General features: G+C 45.3%; 1 protein-coding gene across 17 annotated transcripts in view; it reads left to right on the forward strand.

The window, feature by feature from the left end:
• The window catches only part of ICA1 (islet cell autoantigen 1), a 143,151-nt gene extending 120,307 nt beyond the window's left edge, over positions 1-22,844 (forward strand). For 9 of the 17 annotated variants that reach the window (XR_011231798.1, XR_011231799.1, XM_069462575.1 and 6 more), the window contains 4 exons: positions 1,129-1,191; positions 1,295-1,336; positions 10,786-11,052; positions 21,993-22,844. Coding sequence is in view for 15 of the 17 variants with exons in the window: in XM_069462575.1 (XP_069318676.1) it covers positions 1,129-1,191; positions 1,295-1,336; positions 10,786-11,052; positions 21,993-22,114 (494 nt within the window). In the remaining 2 variants the exon portion in view is untranslated. The remainder of the gene's footprint in view (positions 1-1,128; positions 1,192-1,294; positions 1,337-10,785; positions 11,053-21,992) is intronic. The other 8 variants (XM_069462583.1, XM_069462582.1, XM_069462585.1 and 5 more) reach the window with 5 other exon arrangements.
• Positions 22,845-23,433: the final 589 nt, after the last annotated feature.

The following is a 23,433-nucleotide window of genomic DNA, read 5'->3' on the forward strand; positions in this document are numbered from 1 at the left end:
GAAAATGTAAAATGCAGTTTATTATATTTGTATACAAGTTGCAGATCTATTTATATGGTATATTCCTACAATATGTAACAATGCAAGGGAATCAAATTTTCTCTTGTACAGTATAATTGCTTGTGGTACTTGTATGATATTTTGAGATTGTAAATGTCGATCACCTCGTTTTGTATATGCACAGAATGGAATCCATTATAATGAGGTATTCTCTGTCTTTTATTCTGTAACCTGCAGAAAGGCCAATGAACATACGAGCAAACCAAGTTTTAAGGCTGTTCTATTATACACACACACTACACTTTATTGTTTAGAACAGTTTTTGTTTCACAGCAAAATTGGGCACAAAGTACAGAGATTTCCCTTATGGGCCCCTCCCCCAAGCGTGCATAGCCCTTCCCACTATCAACATTGTACACTAGGCTGGTATTTTTGTTACAGTCAATAAACCCACACTGACATCATTATCACCCAAAGTCCATAGTTTACGTTAGGGTTCACTCTTGTTGTTGTGCATCTTATAGTTATTACAGATGTTTAATGACATGTATCCACCATTACAGTGTCATATAAAATATTAATAGTTCCACTGCCCTAAAAATCCCCTGTGCTCCACCCATTCCTCTCTCCCTTCCCTCTAACCCTTGGCAGTCACTGATCTTTTTACTGTCTCCATAGTTCTGCCTTTTCCACAATGTCATGTAGTTAGGATCATACAATATGTAGCCTTTTCAAATTCATATCTTTCACTTAGTCATCTACCTTTTATTTTAGCCAGGCCCATATGGCTAAAGTCCATTAGTGTCAACAAGTAATAGTCAATTACTTAAGTCACACATTTGTCCATGGAAGGAGAATTGCCAGGTTGCTGTCGTATAATTTTCTGGGTTATCTAGCAAACATTCAGGTTCAGTCTTGGTGTTGTATTAAACATTCAGGGATGTTAACTCAGCATTCATTGAGAGCCAATAGCTGGAGTAAAACGTAACCGTAGGACCCCTGTTTCTGCCTGAGTGGGTTTGTGGATGCTGTTTCTTCCTGAGCTGTGCTTTAACAACATTGCGATAGTATATGAACATGAGCACCCTTCCGAGTTGGTGATAATCAATTGCACGTGTTATGTTACAGCTGAAGATGGAAAAAGTATTTTATCTGCCTTAGACAAAAGCTCTACACATAGTGCATGCTCAGGTAATCTAGATTAAGGAACTCTACTCCATTTTAATAATTTGATTCAAACGCCTTACAAAATGAAACTAACTCATAATTTTGTTTTCTTTCCTCTCCCCTGAAGGACCTATAGATGAACTGTTAGACGTGAAACCTGAGGAAGGTGGTAAGAGTTATGCATTTCTTTGGGGTTATAATTTATTTAATTTTTAATTCCTTTTTTACATGCAAGAACATGTAACATTTATCTTTTTAATAATTCTGTATTCCTAAGCAAGTTGTTTTTAGGTGACCGTCTTTATTAATGACTTTAAATGTGCCCAAGCACAAATTAGTATGTGTGGATCTGTCATAGTTAGTATAATTAATTTCATAATGTTCAAACTACTAAAGCTAAAAGTTATATCAAAGGTCACATGCTATGGTAGGAAAAAACATGGCTTTCAGAATTGGACAGATATGGATTTGAATACTGGTTCTACCATAAATGGCCTGTATAGCTTTAAGTAATTTGTTTCATACTTAAACTCTCTTAAGCCTCAGTTGTTCTCATGTGTAAAATGGAACCAGTAGCAACAACCTTGCTGGGATATTGTCAGGATTGGAGGACATACATGTATGTGAAGGGTGTTTCACGATCTCTGACACAGGGACACTCTTCACGTGGTCACCAGTTGAGGTAGTGGGACTAAGGATGTTTTCCAGGTGGTTTACTGTGCTGCATCTCTACTGAACCTTAAGGTTTGCCTGGTTAAGTCCCACCCAAGTTCACCAGACCTAAAATCACTTGCTACATAACCCCTCAAAAGAGAATCCAGAATTCTAGATTTGGATAAGACGTGGATAGTGTCTTAAGTGATCCCAGGAAATTGTGTGTTCAGCCTAATCATAGCCTTTGCTCTCCATCCTACCAAGCATTTCCTTTTAACAACATACGAAGAGTCCAAAATACCCCTGAGATTTGGAGCCAGACTCAGAGCATCCCATGGCCTCGTGGCTGGCATGCAGTCTGCCCTGGTCTTGCAGGTTGCTCACAGGACTAGAAACTGGCCCAAATCATCCACAGGCCCCAGTTAACCAGGGCAGATGACTTAACTCAGTCTGAGCTTATTGTGGATTTACTTCAGAGAATGTGAGAGGAGGAAAGTCTGGAAAACAGAGGACATTAATTAAAGTTTTTTTCAAAAATGGAAAGACACCACACCTCTGGCATTAGGTTTCTAGGGCTTAGGAATATAAACTTGAGGGCAGAAATTTGCTTACTGTACTGTGGGCAGCATACTGTGCAATATTTCATGACTGTCTGTGCATATTTTATCAAAATGACTAGTCATTTGTAAATATTCAGATCTACCAGGCAGTGGAAGTAATAAGCAAGCAGTTAGTGCAGATTGCCATAAATGGCCTCCATTTTTGTTATAATTTTTCCCCCTTGGCTTAAGAACAGAATATTGTGATGGAATAAACATGTTTTTTATAAATTACTTTTTGGAGAGGGAAATATTTTAATCTTACAACAATCTGATAAACACAGCAACAGAACAAGCCTAAGGACCTGCCACCCAGTTTCGGCAAGTCTTAACATTTCACGCATGTATTAATATTTATAAACACATATATGCTTCAACTTATTTTGATAGAAAGATTGTTATTCCTCCTATTCCCGGTATCTTATTTATGTAATTTGCTCTTTGCTTTTATCGCTTTCTTTAATTTTATTATTTTAATAAATTTAATTTTTGAATAGGTACTATATGCACATTGGTACAAAAACCAAATTATAATAAAAAAGTGTACAGGAAAAGTACTCTCACTCCCATCCCTCTCCCCTAACCCTCCTTATTTCAATACTCCCATCCTCACTTGTATCCTTCCAGTGTTTCTCTACGAAGAAATAGTAAATATGAGTCTATATTCAGTTTCCTTCTCTCTTACCAAAAAAAAAAAAAGTTCTTGGCTTTGGAGTTTGATTTTCTTAAACTTGGTAGTAATGGTACAGCACTAGCCTAGTAGTTATGCATTTCTTCACAGAATTAAATTAGAAAAGCAGTAGCCTGAGATAGATGCTTTCTTTCATAAACTTCCTCAAACGCTTGTGCCAAGATACACTGGAATAAGATTGATATTTTTCTGCTTATTTAAAACAACTTTTCATATCTCATTGGTTTATGGTTATGATCTTTGTTAATTTTGCAGACTAGCAGCTCATATTCTTTTTTTGAGCACTCACTTTAATTCTAAAGATAAAGATACAAATGTGCTCTTCCCGAAAATGTGTACTTGTTCTCAAGCAGAAATACTGATTTACAAATTAAATGCAATGTCACTTAATTTCTCCTTTCTCTTTGTCACTGCCGACCCACAAATCCCTTCTTCAGGCACAAGCAATGCTTCCCCACTATCTGCCTCTTCGTCTGTGCGGTCAACCCATCGGGTAGCATCGGCTTAAATATTAGCGTGGCCACTAGTATAAAAATATTCTCTCGGTGCACAGAGAACTCATGGTGACTGAAGAAAAAAACACTCATTAATGGGTTGACTTCAAAACGTGTACCCTTTGGAAAACTGCCGGAAGGCCCAAATCCTGAATTAAAATGCTGATTACAATATGCAAGACATTAAACAGTCAAGAAATAAAAGAGCTTAATCCAGGGATGGCTGACTTTATAGGACTTGGGGGCTATAAGCTCTGGCACCCTGCTGGTTGGGGGCCGCTTCACTCCCAGTGGCAATTCTGTTAGACAAGTAATGGCTAAGGTATGTTATCAAAAAGCAGACCGCCTCTGATAACAGCCACGATTCTCAAAGAGCCATTGCTCAGAAAATCACTCCCATTCAGTGTCATAATGAAATTTGCTTTCTCCTACTAAATAGATAATGTAATGGAAAACCAGCATTTAACCACAGTTTATAAAAATGTTTTCAGTGAAAAAGAAACTTAGTGACATTTTGAGATACTTGAAAGTGGCTCTGAAATTGCCTTGTGACCACATGTGACAATCCAACCTCAATTCATGAGTTATAGCATGTCTTTGTGTTCCTCAGAGTTGGGCCAAGAAAAATAACTAGCAGATAACTGAATTAAACAGTGGGGTTAAAAAGTAGAAGAGAGTTCAATGAGTTCAACTCACCTAAATCTCATAACTTGGCCTTACCTAAAAGATCCTTCGCTAAGACTAGACTAACTGAGCCCATTTAAAAAAAATTTGAATTGTCCATATTATAACTAAAATGTTGGTTGTCTGCTACTTCCTTGGTTACCACTTCCAGACTTGTGATTCTAATTTCTGGCCACATATCAGAATGACAGCTCATTCCGTACCTACCGTAGTTCTGGGTGACAACCTTTAGCCCATAGCAATCACCCGTTTTTATCTCTCAGTGCCCGGTGTCTCCCGAGTCTCTCAGAACTATCTCTGCAGTTTTCCATGTATTACTGGCTAGGGGTCTGGTCACTGCCTCACACACAAGGGGGCAAGTACTAAGCTTCTTGTCTTTTCTCCTAAACTTTTCCTCCACCCTGTCTTCCTCAGTGTCCTGGGATGTACTGCTGGCTTTAGACCTTTCAAAAAATATATATAATGGTATATTTTTTTAAACCAAATCCTGTTCTTAGTTGATCACCATGTAGCCAGTCATGCTCTGTGTAGATTTATCCCTATAAAGATTTCTACAAAGATTCTATAAAGATTTACTACCCCTGCCCCAGGTCCTATGTTTTCCAGTAAGATCTGCTCAGATCTGTACTGAAATGGAGGAGAAGGCGTGAAGCTCGTCGACAAGTTTTTTTTGTTGTTTGTTTGTTTTTTGGTGCCCACTCAGGGTTCAGCACTGTTGGTTTGGTTTTTGTTTATTTGTTTTTGTTGATTTTTTTTCTCTCCCCCCATCTGTTATTATAATCTCTCTCTTTTTGCACCAGAAGGGAGTTTTTAGAATCAGTATTCTTAAATTCCAGATGGGTGCCATTCATCACCAGAGCCTTTTATAATAAAGAACATTTTTTTCTGGTGAGCCATTTATGTAAGGTGGTTTCCTCCCTACTTTTTCCCCTGACTGTCTTTTGGGTGATGTGAGGAGAGTGTTGGTGTTTGGGGTTTTTCATCTGTATCGCAAGTATGTGGCCTTTACGATTAGTCATAATGTCGAGTGGGGACCAGGAAGAAACCAGCAAGAGAGTCTTCCTGCTTCACACGCAGATGAAGGGAAATTAAGTGACATTTATCTGTTTGTTTTCCTGTTCTCTTGCTTTTGGTCTATGTAGTTATGTTTCCATCTTCTGCGTTTCTAATTTATGCTGAGGTCATGAAACTCGGTATGATTTCAAAAATACTACCTGAGTGAGCTGCTACCAGTTTCCCACACTCTGTCTGAACTTGAGAGAACTTCCTCTGAATGTGAGTTTTCACACAGATACTGCTCATTGGTTCAGGATTAGTTCTTCTAGGGGATGTTCTTCTCCCAGGGGTCTGGGGTTTTTATAATATTTTTGAACCCTTGGGCAGGGCAGGACAAACAAGCTGAGTGGATCTGCCGTCTTGGCCATTCTGCCATGGTGCCTGCACAGCAAAATATTTGCCCAGCAGATATGAATTTATCTATGAGATCCCTAGCAGGTGCGACAGTGAGAAAATACTTTGACCTGTGAGTTAGGGGTCCCCAGCCAGATTATTTGTAATTAGTGTATGACATTGAGCAGGCCTTCTAACCTGGATGTCTTTTTTCTCATCTGTAAAATAAGTTAGAGGAGAAGATTTCTACAATTCCTTTTAGTTACCAAAAAAAAAAAAAAAAAGTATGATTCTTCTTACTGGGAGAAAACAGCAACAGCAGGTTCCCAGACAGGAAGGCAGGAAAGCATGTTTGAGCAATGGCAAGCAGAGGAGTTTTGCTGAACTATAGGCTTTCCAGATGGCCGTGTTGCTGGGTTGCTGTTAGGGCTGCGTTAGCTCTTGGCTGTTGAGGTCCAAAATACCACCATGAGGAGTGCTGCTTTACTCAGTAGTCAAGGGAGCCCTTGAAGCTTTGTGAGTAAGTGAATAATCTCACAGCCGGACTGAGTTCATTTTCTGTTACTTATCACAAAATACCTAAAATGGGGTAATTTATAAAGAAAAGGGATTTATTAATATTTCTTACAGTTTTGGAGGCTAAGAAGTCCAAGGTCAAGGGGCTGCACCTGGTGAGAGCCTTCTTGCTGATGGAGACCCTCTGCAGGGTCCTGAGGTGGCACAAGATATCACATGGCAAAGGCCTGAGCATCCTAGCTCAGGTCTCTCTTCCTCTTCTTGTAAAGCCACCAGTGCCACTCTCATGACAACCCATTACTCTATGAATGGATTGATCCATCCATGAAGACAGAGCCCTTATGGCCCAATCACATCTTAAAGGTTCTACCTCTCAATATTGCCACCTTGGGGATTAAATTTCAACACGGGTTTTGGAGAGGACAAATATTCAAACCATAGCATGGGTTAAGCAGAGGTGTCTCTGTGGTATGCCAGCAGCCTTGCCAATGGACAAACCCTGAAAGAAGTCCTAGACAGCAATTTGTCATCAAAGTTCAAGAAAGAACTTGGAATTGGAGATAAGAGATTTGAGAATCTTCTGAGATGAGAGTGGAACCATGAGAATAGATGAGATCTTCTATGGAGAATGTAGGGAAGGGAGATATGATGCTTAGGATGAAACTGGAAGGGCAACCAGAGGAGGAGGAGGCAGCAGAAAAGGTATTGTCAATGAGATGGGTCTCCCAAGATTCCAGGAGATGACAGCATTTCTAGAACCAGGCAACAGTGCAAAATGCTACAGAGAGCGAGGCTGAGAAAAGGGTATTGGAGCTGGCCATGAGGATCTCACCAGTTACCTTCAAGAGAGCCACTTCAGTTTAGGGTAGGGGCAGGAACTTAATTACAGGCTGCTGAGAAAAGAGTGGAGACAAAGTAGAGTGTGTGGTTGTAGAAGGAAGAAGAAACCAGAACAGTAACTTGAAAGGGTGGGAGGAGGGCGGACAGAAATATCAAGTGAAGATGGATTATTGTTGGGGTGTGCACACATCTCCTGAGGGCAGGGGAGGGAAGCATTGGAGAATGAAAGGCTGTAGCTGCTGGACCTGAATAATGGTGGGAGCAGAGCAGGCTCCGGAAAGATGGGAAGGGCCCAGGGAGGGCTAATCTTAGAAAGGAGAGGGAATGCAGGAAAGGTCCTAGAGTTAGAGACAGAGAGATGAGGATGTGGGTACGTCATGTCTGTTGGCTTTTATTTTTGTAGTAGAGTCTATGGTTGGGTTATCTGATAGGGAAGTAAACATGGAGACTTGGGGGCCTGCAGAGAGCACAGGTAGCCTGGAGTAGCTTCTGTGGGGTTGGCACCTGAGACCTCCACAACCTTTGCTCATTCTTTAAGACAAAAGCAGGACAGGGCACATAACCCAGTAGCCACATTTGCTCACTACATGGGTGGAAGCTCCGGTTCCAGGGCTTACCGGGGCTTCTTTCAAAGAGCATATCGTATCTCTGTGTGTGTCCTTGTTTTCTCTTAGGTGAGTTGAATTATTTTCAAAGAAAATGATAGCATGATTCTCAAGAGCCAACTGAATAGAGTTATTTCTCAAGTCTCAACTTGACTGGTTACAGACCTAAACCTGTCCTTTTCTACTTGTAATTAAGTTTTTCTTACGAGTTATGTGTAGTAATTTCAAACATCTTAATTATCAGTGCAATAATTGGGAGGTTTTTGTGTTTTATGGTTCAAGTCAGTGCCAGTTTCATTGCGTTTAACTAAGCAATAAGTTCTCTTAAAAGATAAAATGCTCATTGTGTATGTAGCTTGTTAACTGTTAAATAACCAGGATGCTAAATAACAAGGCAAACTTCAATGACAGACCTCAGCACAGGCAAAGTCAGTCTTCAGAACTGGCCGTAGGCAATACCCTCACCATGGATCCTCTTCCCATTTCTGGCCCTAAAACATTTGAGTTTGATAGGATATGAGGGATCTTTTGACTGCAAGTGGTAGAGAAACCCTACTCAAAATAGTTTAGGTTTAAAATTTTTTTTAAAGAAAAAGAATGTACTGATCTGTGTAACTGAGGATACACAGTTGTAGAGTGGCTTCAAGCAAGGCTGGCTCCAGGGGCTTAGACAGTGTTGCCAGGCTTCTCTCTCTGGCTCCTCAGGCTGTGTCCCCCATGTGTTGGCTTGGTCATCACTGGAAGGCTCAAATCTGCATCTTTAGAACTTGGAATCACAACGAAAGAGAGACCCTCTTCCATCCAGTTTCCATATACCAAACCCAGGGAAGCCACCAGCATGTGCCCGCCCTTGAGTCAGTCATGGTGGCCTGAGAGATGGACTCTGGCCAGCCTCGGTTGCACATCCCCCTGGGCTGGGGGATGCTGAGGCATCTCAAGTGGTGTCTCACCAGGATCTCGTGGAGAAGGTGTTTCCCCCAAAGGGAAACCTGAAGAAGGAGAGGGAAGGAATTGCTAAGTTAGCAAAAGCACTGAAGTCCATCATGAACTCCATAGCACAAAACCTAAACAGTGAAAACAAAGAGAGACCTTTTACAGTCTGTGGTTATATGTAGAAGGTTCACAGAGTTTCTTACTTGTTGTTAACGTTAATGATGGTCTTTCTAGATGGACACCTTGACTAAAGCATGGAAGCTGCCCCCAGGGCTTGCCTCGGGGGGTGTGGGGGTGAGCAGTGAAGGGCTGTATAAAGTGGCTATAGGAGGAACACACATCATTTCCAGGACATGTTTAAAGTCATCTGCTGCTCGAGGGTCTACACATCGATTTGAATTGGTGCCAGTAAAATGGGCTTGGTTCAGCAATCATCTGGTATCAGTCAGGCCAGAAAGTAAATCATGAGAAAAGGTTTGGGCAAGTAGGAGGTGCACTGCAGAGATCTGTGAAGTTAATACACATAAAAAGGGTGATGGGGAGAGAGGTGGTGGGGGTGGGGAGGAGTAGGGGGGGAGGAAGAGAGACCCGTGAGGAGAGGATGCGTGAACACAGGTGTTGATGGATGTTCCCTGACACCTAAAATGTTGCTTTCCTTTGGCTGCTGCCTTCGTCCAAAGGGTGGGTTTCCTGCCTTCCCAGTCCTGCCTCACCCACCATGCGCAGACTTGGGTGGCTCCTGTGCCACCTTGTCACTACAGCAGTCTCCGAAGCCTTTCCCATTTTCTCATCTTCTCGCCCACACCTACAGGCTATGTCTTGATGAACACTTCTGTGATAGCACAGACAGTAAGAATGCTTAAATTAGACAGTTGTCCGATGGAAGTGATGTTTTGCCATTGTTTTTAAACTAAAGTGACACGAGAGTGATTAAGCCCCTCCCCTCCCTGATTTATAGCCTGTCTGCTCAGCACATCAAAAATCCCCTTCATCTTCAAGATGTGAAGTGTGGTTGAAAACAAGATCCAGTAAAGCCAACACAGAGCAGCTTTATTTTAAAAAGCCTTCACTTAACTAATTATCTTATATAGTTGAGGAAAACCTGGTAATCTCACCTAATATGACTGTATCAGAATTGTAGTGTAGCTCAGAAAAAATATAAACCAGGATTTTTTTCTTCTCTTTATGATTTAACAACAAAAATGTTTGCAGTCACCAAGAGGCCATTAGATGCCACAAAAAAGCCACAGTTAATAAAGCCATCAGTCCTCGCTTCTCAAAACACGTAGAAAACTCAATGAAACGTGTTGGTGTAGAATTTCTGAGAGTAATGTTCCCATTCTCCTTGTGCTCAATATTCAGTATTTTGTCAATGTTCATATGGTAAAGATGGTTCTCCTTTGAAGTCTTCCTTCTGAACAGGAAATTAGGTTTAAGGTATATTTCTTTTGGTCTTCCTGACAATACTGTGAGGTGGGCATGATTAGTATTATAACTTTATAGATGAGAAAACAGAGGCTCAGGGGGGCTAAGTGTCTTGCTAAAGTCACACAGCAAGGAAGGGGTGGACCTGGGGCTCCTCCTCAGGTCCTGTGCTCATTTCAACCCTCCAGAGCTGTACCCCAGGTCTAGGAAGGTCACCCCTGGTGCCATTCCTTGATTTGTCCTCTTTCCCTGTCATTCTCTCACTGCTGCCCTCTGGCAGACCATCGGGCTTCTCCACACCCTCCTCTCTCCTCCCTTGCCTGGTCCAGGGTGTGGGGAGGGTTCTCTCCCCATCCTGCCTGGCAGGACAGGCTGCCACGTGGCCCCTTGCTGTTCTGGCCCAGGCAGTGTGTGTTGAGGACCTGCATGGAAAGATTCAGGGAGCTACACAAGCAAGGAACTAAGATCTCCAACATGCCTTCACTCCTGGCTTTGTTGTATGTCTGAGAAATGTTTGGGGAAATTTGCTTTTATTTTAAGGAAAAGCCAAAGCCCTAGAGTTTGATGCTCAGAAACTGGACTTGCTTTGGAGGAAAAGGGAGGAAGGAGCTTGGGAGTAGAAATTTAACTCTCAGATCTCTCCAGATTATGGGATGAATTTATATTTTGATTAACTTTTTCTTAAATCTAGCCATCGCCCCATCTGTCCCACCCCAGCCCCCATAGCATTTATTCCCGAGGGCTTGAGCCCTCGGTGCTGATGTTTTGTGCTCCATCACTTCAATCAGCTTGCCTGGGCCCAGCGGCAGGGACCCTGGAACCCGAAGGTGACAAAGATGACCTGCTGCTGTTGAGTGAGATCTTCAACGCGTCCTCGCTGGAAGAGGGCGAGTTCAGCAAAGAGTGGGCCGCCGTGTTTGGAGACGGCCAGCTGAAGGAACCAGCGCCAACAGTGGCCCTGGGAGAGCCGGACCCCAAGCCCCAGGCGGGCTCAGGCTTCCTTCCTTCGCAGCTTTTAGACCAAAACATGAAAGACCTACAGGCCTCGCTACAAGGTATGTACTGTGGGCATGGAAATGGGGTTTTTGTTCATTATTCTTTTTTTTTAATTTTAATCCAAAAGCATATTTCTTCCTTCTTTGTCTTTTTTATGTTTTCTGTATTTTTGTCTTATAATCCAATGACCTCAAAATCTGGTGCTTTTGATTGTGTATGAATTATGTCACAGGGTTTAAGATATATTCCTTTTCATGATTTTCTCCCTATGTTAACATTTCCTATTAATAAAAGGTTAAAGGGGTGGTTCTATAATGTGTTGTCTTGCTTTGACTTTAGGTTTTTTGTGGCATATCTGAGGACCAAATTGCCTTTGTGGTCATGACCCTACTGTCTTGGCCACCCCTGCCTGGCCACCACCCTGAGTTTGCCACATTCCCGTAAACACACTGTCTTCCTGGGTCCTGGCCGACAGTCTTCACTCTTTTGTCACACTAAGTGCCATTTTGCACTGGCTCTTGCTCTCTTTCTGTCCTGACCTACCCTGCCCTAAGGATCCCCCCAGCTCAGCTCTTCCTGTTCTGCCCAAAACACAGCAGCCAAGCAGGGCCTCCCCAGCCACGGCGAAAACAGAGCTTCCACGCTGATCACAAGGGGTCTGCAACGTCAGTAAGTGCTCAGCGCACCCAAGTCTAGCCAGCGGGCCACGTGCTGTCTGAGCTTGGCTGGCCTGGGAAGCACATTGGTTGACAGTGCAAAAATGAAAACTCAGGTTGGAATTTCAAATTTTGAGTTTCTAAACACGCAGACCTCAGGAAGGAAACCATTTTCTAGTATTTCAACACTTTTTTCTCCTTTCGTGTGACTTTAATTGTAAGACGAGAATCACTATTAAGAAATTATCAAACTACTTTAGTTCTTCTCCGAATTTAGGCTATCTCCTTAATAAACAACATGTTTACGTAGCACTTAAAGCTGAGAACAAACAGCAGAGCTAGGATAATTAAGTAATTATGGGCTATTAAAACCGCAGGTCTTTGGAGATGAGATCATGGACGCAGGAGTTGGTGGGCAAGACAAAAAAAGTCTTCCCCTCTTTTTTATGAAACACATGCCTCCTTTTATCTTCCTTTGTGGGTCCTGTTTTGTAGCCACCTCGTTTACTTGCTGTAACGGGGTTAAAGATAGCAGGGAGAAATGCAATCCCAACATGCCTCTCCACCCTGAGTTTCAGCCCTGGTTTCACCGTCTCCTTCACGGGCGCTCGGGTGAGCGGTGCTGCCAACTGACCCGGGTTTCACCGCCCACCTGTGGCGGAGGTGCCGACACGCTGTGAGAGTCAGAAGGCAGAGCCCGGGATCCTCAGCCCGTAGCTTGGGGCTGCTGAAGACTCTCCAGCCATGTTGCAGAACGAGCCCCACTCAGACCCCCAGCCTTGGAAACACGAGAGCCACCGTGTTCCCACGTAGCTGGGTGGCTGAGTGTCGGCCGCTGTGACAGCCCACACAGGCCGACAGACAGCCAGGGGCTCAGAGCTCCACGCCCTCTTCCTGAGCAGGCAAAGCGAGCAGAGCTCAGCTCAGGGCCCACAGTTGGGGCACCGGAACTACGCCTGAGAGCACTGAGGGAGGCAGCGGCCTTGGGGAACTGCACGTCAGCCTTGCCCCAAGTGCAAGGGAAAGGCACCACATCACGGGGGTCTAAGGAGGGGGGTGGTCTGACAGTGAGAGGGAGGCGCAAGCTCACACTGTGGAAAGAGCAAGAGGTACTACAGAGGGAGGCAAACAAAGTCGTATTTGAGGTTGCCATCCAACTAGCACTTTGGCAAGTCATTCATTCAACAAATATTTATGGGGTCCCTCTGGGTGCCAGGTGCTGGGAATCTGTCTGAGGACAGAACAGACAAGGCTCTCTGCAGTCCTGGAACTCACATGTTAGTGGGGAGGAGACAGACAATGAGCAATAAGCATAATAAATAAGCAAAATGCTAGGGAGAACAGGAAACAGTAGAGCTGGGGATAGGGACTGTTGAGGGCTGGTCGGGGAGGTCAGGCTGCAGAACTGAATTGGGTTCTGACTGGGAAGATGAGATCTGAGCAGAGATTTGCAGGAGACGAGAAGCAGCCATGTGGGTATTGCGGGGGTGGGGGGGGTGGAGGGATAATCTGCAGCAGTGCCCTCAAGTGAGGACACGCCTGGTGTGGTCGAAGGTCTGCGGGAAGGACACTGTGGTTGGAGCTGACTGAGCAAGGGAGACAGGCTCTCAGAGGTCGCCAAGGCGAGGCCACGTGGGGCCTCACAGCTGTCAAGAGAATATAGGCCTTTTTTCAGCCCAAGTGAGACTTGGAACCATCACAGCATCTTGAGCCAAGGAGTGACACGATCAGATTTACTATTTAAAAGGATCATTCTGGCTGCTAAAAGTTTCCTTTCTTCTGCCGGGGTTCTATCAAGGTCAGTGTTAAAGGCGTTATCTTGCCATTCAGCTCCTACCACTCCTACGGATTCCCGGCAGGTGCAGCCAAGGTTCCAGCCCTGGTGCCGCCCCCAACTCAGGGAGCCTTCAAAACGCGTGGTACCAATGAAGGACGGGCGCTCTGCTCTGTCAGAGCAGCTACTGTCATCCTCTCCAGGAAACTGAGGAACTGAGCAGCTAAGCGAGGTGCCCAGCGTCACACCCCTGGTAGGGGGCTCAGTGGATTTTGAACCTGGGCAGCCTGACTCAGTAATCCCTGCCTTTCACCGTCACCTCCTGTGGCCTCTCGGGTCAACGTCTCTGGTAGCAAAAGTGATTGATTCCCCAGCAGGGCCCTGCAGGCCTCTCCTTGGAAGCTGCCAAAGGAGCAGGACTTGTAATGACCAGTGTGGCCAGGCATCCTGGTGACACACAGGGACGTGGACACCCAGGGCATCATAGAGGAGGACTGTGGGTGCGGGAGTCAGTCCCTGTCCTCACAAAGGTTGAATGATGTTACAGAATAGAGAACGTGAATGGAGATTGTCCTAGGAAATCATAGTCACGAGCCCCAACTGTCCACATATTCATGCCGAGCCTCCCTGGGAGGGGCTGGGACGGAGCCCCCTCTGCATCCCCTCTGCCTCCTCCTCCTCATGTCCCCAAATTCTCCTTTGCCTTCCTCCTCCTCATTCTGCCCACAGCCCTCTGGGGAATGGAGAGGAGGGGGTGTAGGAAGGGAAGAGTTGCATCCTCCTCCCCTCCGACTGTAAGCTCTAGGAGGCCAAAACAAAGGACTACACAGAGGATCAAGTTGTGCTGAAAATTGGAAGAAGTTAATTTTAGCTGGGATTTCTAAGAGTTTCTGAAGTTACCAGCATGATAGGGGCTGGGGTTCCCTGCGTCACACTGTGATGAGAAACGTGCGCCCTCCGAGGCCTCTCAGCGTGAGAAGGCGAGCGGGAGACAGGCGAGGCCGGGGCCTCACAGTCAACAGTCTCCTCGATTCTCCACCAGTATCCAAAATTTAACTTAGAAGTAGACACTGTTACTGGAAAGATTACCAGCTGCTCAGAATAAATGCACCAGGACATCTTTTAATTTGGGATTCTGCAAAGCAAAGTTAGGAGTCTTGTTCCAGATTCTCGAAAACACACAGCCTTCTGTTCCCTTCAGGATAGCCTTTTGTCTTACCAAGTTCTAACATGCTTTTGCCATCTGGGTGGGTTTCCATTTAAGGCCAATGTAACGAACGACAGGCTTCGGGTTATCTCAGAATCGCCTTTCCTCCACCGGAGCTCACCTCTTGCCATCCCTGGCCTGGCCTGGCTCCGGGTCACTGGCACTCCCAGTACCCAGTACTCAAGGAACCACGTGAAGGAAAAGGCTGTGGGGCGTACTTAGAGTTTGCACGCAGAACAGGTACTCTCAGCGCAAGGCCACGGGACTGTTAGTTCCATCGCAGAAGCAGCGCTTTCTGTGCCTGCTGAGGAGCATTTGCAAAGCAGGTCCTGGAGATCTGCAGGATTTAGCGTATAGGAGGAACTGTGATCTACAACACCCTCATTTTATAGGTGATGGGATCAAGGAACCCCAGAAAGGCCTCATGACTTGCTAACTTGTTGCAGTTTATCCACCATTTGAGTAAGGTCTAAACTCCTCAGCTTGGTTTTCAAGGTCCTTTAGGACCTGACCTGGCCTCTGAGCTGCCCACACCTCCCACACCTTTGCTTAGCATGCCTTAATGACGTTGTTCTGCGGGGGCACCATGGGGCCTCGGCACGTGCTCGCCCCTCTCCTTAGAGCATGCCCCTCACCTACACACCCATGAGGCTGACTTCTCACCCTGCATCATCAATGTCCTTGCGTCCAGGGAGCCTTCCCTGAGTCCCCCCCTCCATGACACCCCGTACTTAATCATTGCTCTTGCCTTCTTGTAAAATTGATTTCATTTTCTTGCGCTCTAGGTTGTCATGGAAACAGGACCCATATTTGTGTTGCTCACCATCATATTTCCAGAACATAGCTCAGTGCCTGGAATACGGTAGATGTTCAAAAAGTACTTGTTGGATGGACAGATGCAAGGGAGGGAGAGAGCAACTGACAAATGATACCAAATTAAAAGAAAACAATCCGACAATGTGATTCCCTGAGGATGATGCCCGCAGGGGTTAGTCCTGACATCTGCTGAGCTATACGGAAAGCAGATTCAGCTGAGATTCATTGAAGCCCTGCTGTCTAGCCTCTCTGCTACCGGTTTCACCTACAGGATCCCAGTTTACCCTTACAACTTCTGAGTGAGGCCTTGTGGGTATGGAAACGGGCTGAGGGGAATGTGGTTGGCAGGAGAGCGCTTGGCCATGGTGGCTGTGGGGTTCCCACCTTCCCTGTCACGGCCAACCCCACCTGAGAGGTCCCCAGGCTGCAGTCGCCGGCTCAGCCCCGGCTCGCTCTCCCGGCTGGTGAACCACACTCCCAGCAAAGCGCTACTCTGGGCGGTGGTATTTGGCTTCGCTTGCTGCTCCGGCCAGCCGGTGTTATTTCTGGCTGATTTATATTTTCCTTTATGTAAGTAAAGGGGGTAGGGTTGCTCTAATAAAATTTTATATGTGTTTCCTGCAAATGGGTAGCACATTTGACATATCAAAGGATCCTGAGAGCTCGGAGAGTCATTTCGAGCACCGGGCTCTGTGCCCCGGGGTCTCACTCTTCACCACCCCTCTCCTGACAGAATTCCTCTGAGATGGGCTGACATCTTTCTAGCCACACCTTCATGTGAAAACGCCTCAGCCAACTAACACCAACTAAAGAACAGTTGATGGCAATTATGGGAATATTAGCAACACTAAGTTCTCTTTAAATAGCATTTTTTCCTGACAGAAGCCAAGGCATTCGAAATCTGGCTTGCCATTTCACCCATAATTACCCTCATTGCACCCTTCCCCTAAATAATTTCCAGAGTGATATGAGTGAGGTTAAAATTGCAGCTGAGCTTAGAATTTGCTTTAAAAAATATATATAGTGTCACAGCCATACTATTTTACCCCTTCAGGCACACGTAGTCGAATAGTTAGACTGATGCTTGATAACTGTTCTGAGGAAAGAGTGTGACATAGCACACTGGCTGTTGTTTCTGCTTCACACCACGGGGAAAGAAATGATGGTGTATATCCTGTCCCCACCGTCTTAGCTCCCAAAGAGGTAGTGTCTTCGGGCTCATCCTATTTCTTGTCCCCTGCTGCAGAGAAGCCCCCCAAAGCTATGGATTCTAGCTGTTGCTTGTATGGTTCATGAGTGTTTAGGTGAAAAACCATAGTTACAAAAGAATTCAATTAGGCATTTATCGTTTTCTCTATAAAGGAATCTGTCATTGTCATCCTTTAAATCATGCTCGAAAATATGATTTGTATTTCTGGTGTTTTTAAAATATGACTTGATATACAGACATTTATTTATAACTTTTCACGCACATGCACATTGCATAATGGGAGGTGAGCTCTGTTTTGACGTGTAGATTGATTCCTACCTCCTTTTAAGAATATGTTCCGTTTCATACAATGCTTTGAATCTGCCTCTTTTCCAGTATTCTCTGCAACCGTTTTTGAAAATGAATGTTGTGCATATTTTTGAAATGGGAAGAACTATCTTGTTGCATTCCCACTGTATCAGATAGCGTAGATGGATCAGGGAGGGGCTGGCTGGTCTCTATACCCCTCACCTGGCTCTTCTCCGAGTCAGTTCAGGTTCTCTCTGGAAGGGCGGGCCTCCATGAACTCAGAGAGCACAACAGGATTGAAAGCGTAAAGCTGCAGGATTTGGACTCAGCTACCTGGGGAGGTGGGGTCCTGACGTGGGCCCCTCTGTTTCCTAGGAGGGCCTCTCTCCTCGTCCTGGCTCTAGCCTGAAAGATCTCCTGGGGTTCCAACCAGAATGGTGACCCGGGAGAGCATATAAGGCAGTGCTTTCCAAACTTTCATTTGCATAACAATCACTGAGCGTTTGTTAAAAGTTTCTGGGCCACCCCCAGGGATTTTGATTCACTAGTTCAGCATTGGCCCATGAACTTGCATTTCTAACCAGCGCAGAGGTGATGCCTGTGTTGCTGGTGAGGGTGCAATACTTTGAGAACCTAAGAGACTGCTCTAAGAGACTGAGGCCAGGCCACAGGGGTTAGTGCAAAGGTGGCACAGGCTCTACCAAGCACAGGTGGGTCTTGAGGACACTTGGTGTCAGGGCAGGATTGCAGGGAATAGGGTGACAGTTGCCCAGTTAGATTCGATCCTTCGCAGGTTTTCCTATGATTGGCGTTATATGGCACACATGGAAACCACAATTTTAACTTTCTACATTTACCACTGTTTTATGTGATTTGGGTCTAGAAGGAAAATGGTCATGGGCCAGTTTTCTAAGAACCATGGAGGTTATACTATTCTTGGATTACACCAAATACTGGTCATTTTTAAAAATTGCTCTATTGAAGTATATTTTCTATACCATGAAAATTCACCCATTGTAAGAGAAGGGTTCAAGGATTTCTTGCAACTTTATGTTGCACGACCATCACCACAATGCAGTGTTACAACATTTCCATCATCCCAGATGGCTCCCTCAAAATCTGGTGGTTTTGATTGTTTCTGAATTATTTTACCTGTATGTTCAAATACATTTCCAATGAATAACAATGCCTTTTAGATCCCTTAATAGTTTGCCATTGTTTTAGACCCAGTAAATAGGTCACAGGCCGCCTGTTTCATTACTCAGTGGTTAGTCTTCATAAATAAGTCTGTGTGCCACTTGCCTAAAATAAAGTAATTCAACCGGTGAGTATCATATAGTATTAACTGTGTGCCAGGTACTGCTTTGCCATCTCTTAAAACAATCCTTCATAAGTGTATTTCTCACAGTTTAAAAGAGCACTTTACTAGTTTGTTAATTAAATAGCCATATATTTGCATGCCCATCGTGTACCAGGTAGTGCACTAAAGGATATAAAAATGAATAATATATGGTCCCCAGCTTCAAGGGCCTCATGATTCTAGGAGATGAGACAAAAACACAAACTAATAAATACAGTATGACTCTATAACTAAGTCCACTGGACAGTACAAATCTCAGAGTGGCAGGGTGAACAAAAATCCTGTAATTTTTGTGCATATACCAAGTGGCGTTCTTGCTCTGGAAGTTGGTTTCCCTGCGTCGTCTTAACTCTGCCATCCAAACATGATCTTTCTTGAGGGGCTTATCAGATACAAAATCTTTTCTTTAAGCATAATGGTACCAACAGTGAGTGATATATCGTCTGATGGTCTACGTTTTACAGTGAGAATCAACCGTAGACTTCATCAGCAATATCTACCTGTGCTGTGTTAAGTATTTTGGAGCAGATTGATGAAAAAATTCCTTGTCTCATTGAGAAGACAGGACTTGCACAAAGAGAATTAAAGCAGAGGTGCAATGAAGCAAATGGTAAAGTTCTAAATTAAATACGAGACATGCTGTGGTGAACTGGGCTGGCTTCCCTTAAACCAGGAGTGCTGAACGCCTCTTAATCATTCAGGGAAGGCGGGGCATGAGGGCGTTACAGAGTACTGAGTGGGTGTACAAGGCAAATGCCATTGTAAGAGTATGGCATAAAGTTAAGGAGGACTTTCTTTCCCCTTCTTATATTTGGACTGGACTGTCATTTATTTATCTGCATTAATTAAATCTCCCAATTTAAATTAGCAGCGTAGACAATAAATGGACTGGATCATATTGGAAGTTGAGAAGATGTGCAGTTTACTAGTTCTCTTGCTGCTTTTAATGATATTTGGGGTTTTTTTAGCTTCCCCCATTTGTGACAGAAAAACAAGGCACCTGATTTCCTTGGCGCATTATTGATAATCTTTGGAATGCTCATGAAATGATGATGCTTGAGAAGAAAAATGGGCATCAAGCTAAAAAGCAAAAATGCTTTTGCCTTAGCCATTTCTGGTTTGCTTTGCAAAATCCAATCTTTTCGTTCGTTTTTCGTATTTTTGAATTGGGTCTGATTATGCATATCTTCTGTCCCCTCAAATGTATTCTAGTATGAGGGAAGGGTCTTGTCATACCTTCCTCTTTCCTTTGGAGGCCACCGTGGTTGAGAACCACATATATGCCTGGCAACTGGTGTGTCAGCGTGACTGCTCTTCACTAGCTCTAACGTGCTTTGGTTTTAAATATTAGGCTGGTCAGAGAGCAATGTCAATCCTCCTCCTACTCCATGGCCAGCACCAAAGACAAGCACTCCCAATGACAACAGCCCTGCAGCGAAAGGTAATATGATGTTTTATCCCCGTGGAATGACAACTGCCTTCCTTTCCAGTGGCCTAACTTATTTTCTGTCTCTCTTTGCTAATTGCTATTTGAGCATCTAGTGCTCAAAGGAGGGCTATGAGATGGAGAGCTTTGCATAATCCTAGAAATTACATTCTGACTTCTTTTCTGGCTTAATGTCCTACTTCATAATTCCCTTTATCAAATTGTACCTAATGTGGATGAATCAAATATCTGTCACCATGTGATTGGGTGGTCCCCAAGACTGGGTAGAAATATCGAGGAAGGAAAGACCACTGAGGTTTGCTATCTTTAGCAGAAAATACCCTTGCCACCACCAAATAGGGCATTAAATTCATGCTCCTCAGAAAGGGTCAGATTTCTCAGTTGTCAAAAGAGGTCTTTTCAAGCAGGGCTCCCCCCTCCACCCAGGAGAGAACTGGAGAGCTCAACTGAAGAGCACATCTATATTTGCTGCTCTCTCTGTTCCTTTGGTCATCACCCACCTTCCCTTTGTTGACCACAGGAAATTAAAGGGAGTGTCTATTCCATTATCATCAAAAAGTGTTTCCATGACGTTAAGTGTTCTGCAAATAAGTTACACCTGGTTTTGCCCCCCCACAGTGGCAGCCTGGGGAGTCTGAGGGGTTACCCCAAAGTATAATCAAGTACAATCACCCGGCTCCTCAGGGCAAGGCCATGATCACATTGAGGACCTTGTAAGAACTTTGCGGAGATTAAGAGGAAGGGGAATGAGCATGTAGCATATTTTCACTGGAGATATCTTTAAAATATCTTGATATTCTCTATCAACACTAGAGATAGATTAATCCACCTACGTCAGTCTTGCCCCATACGGTTTCCTTGTGTGACCTCTTACACGGCAAAAGAAAGACAAGTTACTCCCTTTTTTTAAGCAGCCTCCCCCCCCCCACCATTGTCCCTCAGCCAAGCTCTATTGAGCTCTCTCAAGTCTGAGATAATCATATCAAGTTAAACCCAGTGTTTTGAGGGCTAACTGCACATGGAATTCAATTACTGTTATGCAGTAATAACTTGCATATTACAAACTAGTCTTGCTATCAGTACTTTTCTCTCTACAATAGGCACCTTAATTATCTCATTACAAAGTTATATATCTACAAGAGACTTTGAAAAAAAAGTGATCGCTACACTATCTTAGCATTTCAGTGCCATTTCAGTGAAAGGATCAAAGACCCTGTTTTATGTTGATAGAATGCCATTGCTTCTATCCCATCACTAACCACTTTTAGCAACTTGTCCTACCGGTATTTTTTGAGACTTTTTTCAGCCAGGTGGCAAGCACATTCCTAGCTGCTCTCAACGAAAAGAATAACCCATCAGAGAGACATTTTCTTCATGCTTCTGACACGCCCACCTGCTGGAGCAGGAAAAAGCACAGGTCATCCAAGCCAATGAACTTAGATTCTCATGTGGAATGATTTATATCAGAAAAGAGCCCCCATCTTATTTAAAAATCACTTGCATGAGGCTGTCTTTTGAAAATGTTCTCCTCATCTGGAAAATACTTCGGCTCTATCATGGTGGTATTCAGGACGCCGGGGCAGGTGTTTGGGTGGAAGGGCAGTAGGAGGGAGTGTGCCAGTGCCGCTGAGGAGTGGGGGGATTGTGAGCACCCTGGGAGAAGGGAGGGCACGTCAGGGGCCTCCTCCCTTTGACAGGAGAGAGTGGGAGAAAGCAGGGACCCTGAGAGCAGAGGAGAAGCCAGGCCTGGGCGCCCACCCCTTTGGGCCTCTTGCTTCCCGGAGTGAAGAGAGTGGCTGTAATCCTTCTGCTGACCCAGCAGATTTGAAAAGATTCCTTCTGCAGACACTGGAAAGCCCCTTGCTTCCTCAGCCATTCAGTCTGATTTCTGAAATAACTGTGCTATTTCCTGGTTGTGGTGAAGCGGCAGGGCCTGAGGTTTTGAGTGACTCCGTGGGCTGCGGCCATCAGCCGGGTTGGGGTGCAGGCGGGGGTTGGTTCGCCTACAAGCTCGTCCTTCACTGAGCTTCAGGCCGCGGTTCGGAAATGTTAACCAACCAGCCAACCGGGGGAGCGGGGGAACGTGGAATTCCCTGCCGATTGCTAGAGACAGAGTGTGACGAGATCTGTCTGATGGAACATCCTCCCTTTTCAAGCTGACCCTGGGCCTGCCCACATCCAGGGTGGCAGCCGTGGGCATTTGGAAGGTGGGTTTGCTGATGTTGCCTCTTCTCTCCCCAGATCCTGCTAAGGCTGCCTCGGACCTGACCGCCTGGTTCAGCCTCTTCGCTGACCTTGACCCATTATCAAATCCTGACGCTGTTGGGAAGACTGATAAGGAACACGAGTTGCTCAATGCATGAGTCTGCAGCCTTCCGAGGGAGCCCACTAGCCGCTCCCCAACAGCTCACCTGGGGGCCAGCAGAAGTATAAAGTGATCAGTATGCTGTTTTAATATTTACGTGCCATTTTAATAAAATGAAGGGGTCAAAGGCCCTGTTTATATTGGTATAATTATTTACTCTTATTTGGCAAAAAGGGTCTTAGTGTATCTCTATGTGGATCTACACAACACAGGGGTGTCTGGAAGCCGTGTCCAGCCGTGTGTCCCCTGCCCACATCCCATCATGGCTGCCGCGGTGTCACTGGGCTGCTGTGAGATCCAAGTTCAAGTCATGAACCCACTTTGTATCAGGTTTAAATGGCGCGTCCTGCAGCCTCAGAGGCAGCAGAAGGCTAGCAAAGCTTAAATGCCTCCTGTTCGCCCTGCCTCTGTTTAGAGGGGGCTGCAGGAAGAGTCCCTTTTCCTGCCAGGCCACCTTCCAGCCAGCTCTGGACAAAGCTCCGGCCAACCAAAGACACCGTCCCCACAGCGCTTGCCCGGCGGGCCACCTGTGCTCACACTGGCGGAGGAGCTGGCCTTCTCTCTGCTGCACAGACCTATCTATGGAAAGCAGCCATATTTGCAGATGCAGCGTCTCCTTTGGTCCTCTTCATGGCTGAAATTCAAAAGCATGTATTTCTGGAGCCCCTTTGTGACATTAATTGTTTGGGTTTTTTTTAATTAAATGGAAAAGATCTTTGACATGCAAAGTTCATGTAGTTTGTCGTGGGGACTTGGTGTTGTGCTGAGGGAGGCTGTGCGGGGGTGGGGCTGCAGTGGACAGAGGAGGAGGATGGGTCCCACCTGATGTTGATGACTTGACCCCAAGCATCCCCCAGATAAGGCAGGGGCAGGGGGGACGATGATAGGGGGCTTTTGTGGGTCAGGCAGGGGTGGAAGCAACAGTTTTCCATTTGGGCACAAAAGTGACTCGGAAACTCCACCATTGTTAGAGACTGTTAGAGACGCCAGAGCTGGCACCTCTCCCCCACTCTCGTGTCACAGGTGACCTGCTGCATAAAGGCTACACACATGCACTGAAGCCCATGTACACCCCTTTCAATGAGGAGTGGCCCTGATTGGGGGTGGGGTGGATGATTAGCCAGGAAATGGTGCTATGAGCCTGGCTGGGCCACTTCTCTCCTGGGCGCCTGCTGCCTCAGTGCCCAGCTCTGAAAGGGCTTCCTGTGGCCACTTCCGGAAACACACACAGGAATGCCCTCGGGCAAGGGCCTGGCCACAGTAGCCTCTGTCCTAGCAGACCCGGGGGAGAACTGGGGACAGAGCCCGTTGAAGGCG

Source organism: Eulemur rufifrons, chromosome 29, assembly GCF_041146395.1.
Source record: "Eulemur rufifrons isolate Redbay chromosome 29, OSU_ERuf_1, whole genome shotgun sequence".
Classification (NCBI taxonomy): domain Eukaryota; kingdom Metazoa; phylum Chordata; class Mammalia; order Primates; family Lemuridae; genus Eulemur; species Eulemur rufifrons.